This window comes from Castor canadensis, chromosome 14 (assembly GCF_047511655.1).
Source record: "Castor canadensis chromosome 14, mCasCan1.hap1v2, whole genome shotgun sequence".
Classification (NCBI taxonomy): Eukaryota; Metazoa; Chordata; class Mammalia; order Rodentia; family Castoridae; genus Castor; species Castor canadensis.
This window is the reverse complement of record NC_133399.1, coordinates 41508294-41517845: the sequence shown is the minus strand read 5'-3', so window position 1 is coordinate 41517845 and position 9552 is coordinate 41508294. Positions and strand designations below refer to the sequence as shown.

Here is a 9552-nt window from a genome sequence, read left to right as displayed (position 1 = left end):
TATCCCGTTACAGCTGTCAGAAGTTTTAGCTCCTCCATCATACCTAGATTCAAAAGCTTGTCCTCTCCTGCACTGTTGTATCATCCCCATCTCTCCTACCGTTCCTCACCCCTCCACTTTCACAGCCAGCAATCCGTCCCGACCTTCCACCGCCCATCATTTGGATGAGTGAGTCCATGGGCCGTGTCAGTGCCTCTCTGCCTCTAATCTTTGCCTCCGGTTCAAACTCTATACCTTCGCAGATCAATCTTCCAACATACTAATCTGTTCTCTTGATGGCTTGAGTCTATTTCTTCCTTCAGGATAAAGCTTGGGGCTGGTATCCACAGCCTGTGTGGTCTGACCACCTGATCTCCATCTTACACAATTCCAGCACCCTCCTGCCCCAGGCCCTTTGCACATGCTGCCCTTGCTGCCTGGACTGCTCTTCCCCAAACCTCCTCTTTACCTTATGTGCCTCACTCAGGCCTTAGATTGGTTGATATGACTCTCATCACTGCACTGACCCCAATACACACATGAGCATGCACACAGGCTGTAAGAGGAGCTCACAGAACGTTCTATGAACGAAGAGTGCCACCCAGAGATGCTGCGGTGGGCAGAGCTACCAGTCACACGTACTCATTGTGGGCACCAGAAGTGTCCTGAGAAGACCAAGCCAGACCCTGTGGTGGCAAGAGAAAGCAGCCTTCTTCAAAACATTGGAAAAAATACACTTTCGAAGTAAAGCCTCAGACTGGAGCCTCTTTCCTGGCCCACACATCCCAGTGGTGGGAGTGTTCCTCGTGCCTCTTATAGACACTCCTGGCTCACACCCACCCGTCGAACAAATCCACACTCCCCGATCCCAAGTACTAGAAGCCAGACATGTTTTGGAATGTGGAATTCAGAAATATAACGTGATGTTCGTAACATGGATTACCCTGGGGACTTGTGGAACCACGCCTGGCCATCACACATAGCAGCAGCGCTGCTTGTACACTACAGATGCTCCCTGGTATACTTTGTCATTACCTCCTAATAAACCCAAGCGGAGTTGAAAAATGTCGTAAGTTAGAAAAGCATTGAATCTGTCTGACGATAAAACATCAAACTTAGGCCAGCTGACGTACAGGTGAAGCAAAGCTATCTCACAACTAGGCATGGTGTCTCATGCCTGCAATCCCAGCTACTCTGGAAGCAGAGATCAGGAATATCATGGTTCAAGGTGAGACCCCATCTCAACCAAGAAAGCTGGGTGTGGTAGGCACACCTATCATCCCAGCAACACAGAGGTTGTAGGTAGGAGGATCTCAGTCCAGGTTGGTCCAGGCAAAAATACAAGACCTTATCTGAAAAAAAAAAAACTAAAGCAAAAAGGGCAGGGAGGCATGATTCAAGTGGTAGAGCACCTGCCTAGCAAGTGCAAGGCCATGAGTTCAAACCCCAGTGCCACCAAAAAGAAAAAAAAACATTCCACATAATTGAGCACTGCACTGAAAGTGAGAAGTTGAGTGATTGTGTAGTTCTGCTTTCATACCATCATGAAGCAGGAAATTGCAAGCCAAACCGTGCTATGTCGGAGACTCTGACAACAAATAGGACATAGTCTTCATTGCAAACTCCACATACTCAGTTGAGTCTCCAAGAACATTTTCCCTAATTTTCTTAAAATTTGTGTACCTCTAACTAACGTTTGGTTACCACTGACAAGTGAATGACATTTGTTGATATATGCATTTATTTATCTATGTGCTTATTTATTTATTTTTGGAAATATTGGGGTTTGAACTCAGGGCCTTGCACTTGCTAAGCAGGCGCTCACTTGAGCCACGCCTCTCTGCCCTGCTTTAGGTTATTTTTCAGATAGGGTCTCTCATTTTTGCACAGGAAGGCCTCAGACCTCAATCCTCCTACCTATGCCTCTGATTGTAGCTGGGATGACAGGCGTGACACCCACCACATCTGGCTTATTTGTTGATTTTGCCAAGTCTTGAACTGCAATCCCCCTGCTCCACCATCTCCCTGGTAGCTGGGATTTACAGGCCTACACCACCAGGTCTGCTGCCTTTATTAAGTGTAAGATGAGACTGGGGGGTGGCTCAAGTAGTAGAGCGCCTGCCTAGCAAGTGTGAGACCCTGAGTTCAAATCCCAGTACTGCCAAAAAAAAAAAAAGTGTCATATGAAATGAAAAGTTGAGAATGTTGGTACTTCATTCGCTTGTCAACAGCATAAGGCAATTCTTTGCTGAACCATAAGGTTTTTAAGTGGCTAAGGGCTTCCTCAATTTTCTATGCTGGTTATAATCTAACCGCTGCAGAAAAGACGAAGTTCTAAATTTGACATTAGCATTTCCTCCACTTTCTGAAATCTAGGTAATCAACAAACAGTGGAAATGCAGCCCGGACTTATAGCGTTTGCCTATGCCTGTGGTGAAAGTAATTACTCACCTTGGCTGGTTTCAACTTAAGGATGTGACTCAGCAGAGATGGACTGCAAGATGCTATTACATGGCCTTTCTGCCACATGGACCCATGGCAAATCACCTCAAGTGCAGACATAGGAAATAATAAAATAGCAATTGACAGGTCTCTAAGGTGTGGGGTACTTACAGGTCTCCAGTGCAGGACGACTCATGCTGGAGCACAGGAAATGCCAGTACATCAGTGTCCGTCTGTCTGACACATGCACACACACACACATACACACACACACACACACACAGAGCCTGGAACTAAGACTCACACCATGAGCTTCCCTGACTCTGACACTTCACACTGGACCATGCCCTGTTCCCTGCATCCCAGCTCACAGATGGGCTCCTGCACCTCTGCCTCCATCACTGTCTGAGCCATCAATGTCTACGCATCTACGAACGTCTATATCTCTGTAGCTCCTACTGGCTCTGTCTCTCTGGGGAGCCTCACACAACCATGTCATAAAGTCCAGACTTTCATGCCAATAAACAGATCATTCTCTCATCAAAGCATATTGTGGGGACTGTCATATTCACAGGTGTGTCCCCAGAAATTAAACCAGTGCCTGAATCCTGGTGGGTTTGCCCAGTCAAATACCTGACATGTGGTAGGTTCCATCCCCAACACTGCAAAAAAGTAAGAAAATAGTGCCTGATTTTCAGTAAACAGATGAAAGAATGAGGCTCAGACAGCAGATTTACACATACCCTAAAAGTTAGCTCTATGAAACCCATTTATTTGTCACTCATTAACATAAATAAGTGTTTTTCATCTGTTTTTCCTGATGTCTCTCTAGCACCTTTCTGGCACATTGCAGGTGCTCAATAAATACAAGTGTAGTACAATTAATATATAAAGTGCTCTCTCCGAGCTCAGGCTCAGAATAAATACCAAGAGTCCTCAAAGGAGGGGTCAGCATCAAGACCCCCTACTCAGGGCCATGAGGTAGAGCATCAATGTCCCAGCACCAGGGCCATGTGAAAGGAAGAGCTGCAGCATTCAAGCTGGGCATCATTCGAGGAGTTCCCCAGGGATCCCTTTGGTCACACGGAAGAGTCCCAAGGCAGTTGCATGCTGAGCAAGCTGCCAGTGGTTGGTGTTTCCTGTCAGGTGGACACCCAGGCGGGCACTCAGGCGCTGGCCAGCGTCCAGGTGCAGCAGGCGGCCCCCGAAAAGTTCAGGTTCATCTTCCCCAGAGTAATGCTGCAGTTTCACCGTCAGGGTCAGGTCTTTGGCCCCAGCTTGGGGCGGCTGCAGCTGCAGAGCCAGGGTGATGGTGCCCTCCACGTTGGCGGTGGGCAACGTCTTATGCAGCTTCAGTCGCAAGAAGACAAAGTAGGTGCCAGTTTTGGCTATCACCAGCTCCCTCTGGTGTTCATTGTAGCTCAGGCCGGGGGATAGGAACACCCCTGCCAGCCCTGGCTGGCTGTACCAGCTCAGGATCCCGTTCTCCAGAGTTACTGCAGAGGGGAAGGAGGAGCGGATGTTAAGAACAGAAGGGGCTGTAACAGTCCTGGGGAGGGGACTGACCCTAGGCAAAAGTGGGGAGTGGGACTGGGAGAGGGGAAGGAGGGGACAGAACAGAAGGAGGACGATGACCATCAGAAAGGTGTGGAAATCTAAGACAGCAAGTAGACAATAGGAAAGAGAGTGGGAGGGGGAGAGTCTAGGATTGGAAAGTAGAGTTATCACCAAGGGGAGAGGGGCAAAAGTTGAATGGCAAAACTGGGAGGGCACTTTGGTGGGAAGTGAAGGTCAGGGGAGAATGGGATAGAATGGGGGAGGGGAGGAGGGAAGAGGAGCCGAGGAAACGGGGGAACGGGGTGGAAGGAGAAAGGGGAAAACCTGGAAGGGAAAAAAATGAGAGAACTTTGAGAAGAACAAAAGAGAAGATCTAGAAAGGATCCGGCAGAGGAGGGGTGGGGTGAGGAGGGGGCAACTTCCAAAAGAGGGGCGGGAAGGAGAGTGTGAAGGGGGAGGGAAGAGGGAAGGCTGGGGAGAAGGGTGGGAAGGAAGAGGGCAAGGACAGGAAGGAGGAAGGAAGGGCTGGTGGGAAGATGGGGAGGAGACGAGAGTGGAGACGAGGGTTCAGAACTCTCAGAGTCCCAGCTCTCTCAGGGCTGGAGCCCAAAGTGGGTCAGGATGGGGTCTGATGGGAAGGGGAGGAGATGATATCCAGGAAGAGTCAGGAGGTTAAACAGGGGGATAGACGGAGTTCAAAGAGGTGAAGTGGCAGCTTTCCCAGGGGACAGGGTTGGATGCCCCTTCTCAACACCCCTGCGGAGCAGGCAGGAAAAGTAGCACAGGACACTTACCATTTTTTGCCAACAGCTTGGCGAACACTCTTTGCCCCTGTGAAGAAAGGAAAAGAAGAATGTGGATGAAGGCTTTCCCTACATCTGCAGCTCCGGGAAGTTGCGGGTCCCGTCCCTGGTCACACCCTGAGCAGGCCTTGAGCCCAAGCTCCCCCTCCACCACCACCACCCCCCAAAGAAAAAGAAAGCACCGATGAAGTCAGTGCTCAGTCTATCCCAGTCCCGTGTTGTGTGCAAGGACAGACCCGAGAGAATAGGGGTGGAGGAGAGGAAAGATCGGGAACATGGTGAGGGGGGTCCCCTTGAGGTGTTGAGAAGGAGTGGGGAATGTCCCCAAGGATCCTGAAAAGTAGCCAGGCTATCTGAGAGTAAGTAAAGGAACTGCGCAGGAAGGTATGTGGCAGGAGACAAAGAAGTGTCTTTTGGGGTCCAAGTTGGAGAAAATGTTTTCAGCCTGGTAGTGGAAGGCAAATGGAAACTCGCAGGTGTATAGGATGGAAAAGGGGTGCCCCCTCCGTCCTGGATGGAGAAGGGGCCCCTCGGGGCTCCCAGAAGAATGGCAGGGTGTCTTCCCCCAGGCCCGGGATGCAGCTGGGGACATGCAATCGTGCGGGATGAAAAGGCGACCTCCGCACGGTGAGAGATGGAGAAGGGCCATGAGAGGTGTGGCCGGAGGTACCGAAGTGATGTTCCGGGGGTGCGAAAAGAGAATGGGGTCCGGCGGTAGGTGTCTTCCCGTGCCTAGGTCCAGGCGCTTCTCACCTGCTGAAGGCCTTCGGGTGATCTGGGGCTGGGCGAGGGACCGAGGCTGGGCGAGGCTGGAGGCGCCTCCAGCGACATCATCCAGATGCGGGCGACACAGGCGGCACAGGTGGCAGTCAGTAGCAGGAGCGAGGCGCACAGGGTCCAGAGCAGGGGGCGGCAGGCGCGGGCGCGCGGCGCGGGCGGCCACGGGGCCTCGGGGTCCGCGGCGACGTCGGGGCGCAGGTCCATGGCGGCTGGCGAGTGACTGCAGCCCGCGGGTGGCCGCGCTTTATACCGCGCCGGAAGCACAGCTTTCCGGGGCGGCCCTCGGGGATCCCGGCCCGCGCTCCGCCCTGTCACCCTGTCACTCGCTGGAACTTTCTCCTGTCGCGTCTCTCCTTTCTCTCCCCGGCCTTCCAGGCCCTGCCCCACCCCCGGTTCCTCTTTTCCTTTTTTTTTTTTATTATCAGATAAGAACTGATGGGGTAACTGTCCCCCCCCCACAACTTGATGCGGTACCACGTGAAGTTCCCATCTCATCCTCCCTCTGCCTCTTGTTCTCTGAAACTTTGTCTCTCTCCTGTTCTCTGTGTGTCTCCCTCTTTCCTCTTTCCCCTTTCCCTGTCTCTACTGATTGTCCCTGAGTGAGTGGCGAGATCTAGCTCTCTGCCTCCTTGTTTCTCTGTGTTTCTGTGTGTGTGTGTGTGTGTGTGTGTGTGTGTGTGTGTGTCTCTCTCTCTCTCTCTCTCTCCTCTCTTCTCAATCTTTCTCTCCCCCTGCCAAGTCTCTCTCTATCTCTCATCTCTCTGTGTCTCTATCACTTTTGGAGTCTCCCTGTCTCTCTTTATCTCTTGCATCTCCTTCACAGTCCCTAGCTCCCCATCACTGGGACTCTCCCAGGATTCCCCCCAATCCAGTACTCTGGCAGAGGAGTCAGAGGACATCCGGGCTTTGCCTGCCCCCTCCCCTCTCCTTCCCCAGGACCCCTCTTCTCCTGGCCTGCCCCCACCCACCTACTGGATGCTTCCCGTCAGGAGCCCCTTGGGACCCCAAAGCAGAAGGCTGGAGAGTCCAGGTGGAGAAATTCCCCTAGGGCCAGGGGCAGTCTAAGTGAGCCGGAGGAACCTCAAATTTCCCGTTTGGTCTTGCCTAGTGGAGGTGGGGGCCCAAGAAGAAGCAGAGAAGAAGCCAAAACCTGGCCCCAAAAGAGGAATTGAGAACTGAGTGCTCTGCACAGGCCTCTGTTAGAGTCCTGTTCTGCCAGAGTAGACATTAGTGCACTCCCTCCCCCTCAAAACCTCACTAATCCCAAGGCAGGGAGTGGACCAGGTCCTCTACCAACAACCCATAAAATGGATGTGAAGTTTGTTTGTTTGTTCGTGCTATGCTGGGGAGGGAGCCCACTGAGCTACATCCCCCACCCCAGCCAGGTGTCAGTGGATATTAGTGCAGGTGTCTTAAGATGCCAGCCCTGCCTTTGATCCTGTGTCTTGAGCCTCCCTGGAGAATCATGGAGAAAAAGATCATGAGGTAGAGAATGTGTGTCCCTGTGAGGTCCCACCCCCTACAGCACTTAGAATGGGTTAGCTATGCAAATTTTGAAAAAAAAATTTTGATCTGGGTTTAGCAATAGATGTTGATGGTCCATGATGGATGTTTAAAGGAGCCCTCAGAAGAGTCCACCCACCCGCCCAAATCTGAGAACCCATTGCCTTGTTCCAATGCCTCTTTACACTTGCCTAGAATGCTATCCTCATGCCCACTGCAGCCAGCAGACACCTTCTGACTATTCCAGTCCAAATTCAAACCACCCCTGTGGAAAAGATGACAAATTGTGCACCAGTATACTTTCACTCTCTCCCATCATGATGACAGGCAATTGGTGAAGGCCTAAACCAAAATTATAAACCAGCGGGACACAAAGTTCACTTCCCTCCCATCCCACCACCTCTGGCTGTCACTGGTGAGTCCCATCCCAACCCTGAGAATGCAGGAGATTGCTGAAGGTTAATTGCAAACCTCATCCTTTCTCTCCACCAGGACTGAAAGCTCTCCCCCCACACACACACCCAGGAGAGCAGAAAACGGTGGAGTTTCTGAATGGAATAACATAGTTGATGTTAGGGGGACCTGCTGAAAACAGAAGTGTTAATGAACTTGGAAACTAAGTGTTGAAATTGAGACACCCATCCCCTGTTCCACCCTTCCCCTCCCCAGCCCCAGCATCTAGGATCCAGAAGAGGGGAGGAGGAAAGACCTCCCTGAGGAATCTGACCAACCAGGAAGAAAGATTTGCAGATACAATGATGAAGGGCCTCTAAATATGACAGCTGGGCAGAGAAGCCCACAGGCCTGGGCCGGTCTGTTTGTCATTAAGCGGCAGGTCAACAGCCAAGGATCGCCTAAGCAGAAAAGCATCCAAAAAAAGGGGGTGGGGGAGAAAAAAGGAATTTATGTGTTTACTTGCTTGCAATTGTTTTCACTGCTGAATTGTAGGCTCCTGAGCAGTATCTGTACCTACTTCATCCCCACGGTGCTCCCAGCACCTAGAACATTGTGGGCCCCATAACCTCATGGAAGGAAGGAAGGAAGGAAGATGGAAGGATGGGAGAAAGGAAGGATGGAAGAAAGCCAGGGAAGGAAAGAAGGAAGGAGGGAGGGGGGAGGGAGGATGAGTAAATGGATGGATGGATGGATGGATGGATAAATGAGCAGGTGGATGGATGGATGGGAGGATGGATGGGGTGGATGGATTGGGGGGATGGATGGATGGATGAGCAGGTAGATGGATGGATGGATGAGTAGGTGTATGTATGTATGTATGGATGGATGGGTGGATAGATGGATGAGTAGGTGGATGGATGGATGGATGGATAAATGAGCAGGTGGATGGATGGATGGGAGGATGGATGGGGTGGATGGATTGGGGGGATGGATGGATGGATGAGCAAGTGGATAGATGGATGGATGAGCAGGTAGATGGATGGATGGATGAGTAGGTGTATGTATGTATGGATGGATGGATGGATAGATGGATGAGTAGGTGGATGGATGGATGGATGGATGGATGGATAAATGAGCAGGTGGATGGATGGGTGGGAGGATGGATGGGGTGGATGGATTGGGGGGATGGATGGATGGATGAGCAAGTGGATAGATGGATGGATGAGCAGGTAGATGGATGGATGGATGAGTAGGTGTATGTATGTATGGATGGATGGATGGATAGATGGATGAGTAGGTGGATGGATGGATGGATGGATGGATGGATGGATAAATGAGCAGGTGGATGGATGGGTGGGAGGATGGATGGGGTGGATGGATTGGGGGGATGGATGGATGGATGAGCAAGTGGATAGATGGATGGATGAGCAGGTAGATGGATGGATGGATGAGTAGGTGTATGTATGTATGGATGGATGGATGGATAGATGGATGAGTAGGTGGATGGATGGATGGATGGATGGATGGATGGATAAATGAGCAGGTGGATGGATGGATGGGAGGATGGATGGGGTGGATGGATTGGGGGGATGGATGGATGGATGAGCAAGTGGATAGATGGATGGATGAGCAGGTAGATGGATGGATGGATGAGTAGGTGTATGTATGTATGTATGGATGGATGGATGGATAGATGGATGAGTAGGTGGATGGATGGATGGATGGATGGATGGATGAGCAGGTGGATGGATGGATGGGTGGGAGAATGGATGGGGTGGATGGATTGGGAGAATGAATGGATGGGGATGAGGGGGATGGATGGGTAGGTAGATAGATGGGCAGGCTATGAAAAGAGACAAGAGGGAAAGAGGGAGATGATTTAAGGGCACAGGCCTGGGCTGGGAAGTGACTCGGTGTAGAGCAGATGCTAAGGACCTGAGTGCAGGTTCTAGAGCCAGTGCCAACAAACTCCAGCCCACTGGGTGATCTGGGCAAGCTGCTTTACCTCTCTGATTCAGCTCATTTCACATAGGTATTAAATGGGAATAGTAGGAACTGGGGGTGTAGTTCAGGGGTTTAGCACTCACCTAGC

At 51.3% G+C, this 9552-nt stretch overlaps 1 protein-coding gene across 1 annotated transcript; it reads right to left on the bottom strand.

The window, feature by feature from the left end:
- Nucleotides 1-3171: 3171 nt before the first annotated feature.
- Tnfsf9 (TNF superfamily member 9) lies at nt 3172-5765 on the bottom strand. The gene is made up of 3 exons (XM_020176157.2): nt 5535-5765; nt 4773-4809; nt 3172-3917 (listed from the first exon to the last, which is right to left on the bottom strand). Exons 1-3 carry the CDS (start codon nt 5763-5765, stop codon nt 3469-3471), a joined length of 717 nt encoding a protein of 238 aa, XP_020031746.2. The 3' UTR covers nt 3172-3468.
- Nucleotides 5766-9552: the final 3787 nt, after the last annotated feature.

Bases quoted from the DNA above. Each gene is read 5' to 3' on its own strand.
- Tnfsf9 (XM_020176157.2), bottom strand. From the start codon at position 5,765: ATGGACCTGCGCCCCGACGTCGCCGCGGACCCCGAGGCCCCGTGGCCG. The intron at 4,810-5,534 runs GTGAGAAGCGCC...CTTTCTTCACAG, and splicing joins CACCCGAAGGCCTTCAGCAG to GGGCAAAGAGTGTTCGCCAA. The intron at 3,918-4,772 runs GTAAGTGTCCTG...TCCCCTCTGCAG, and splicing joins CAAGCTGTTGGCAAAAAATG to TAACTCTGGAGAACGGGATC.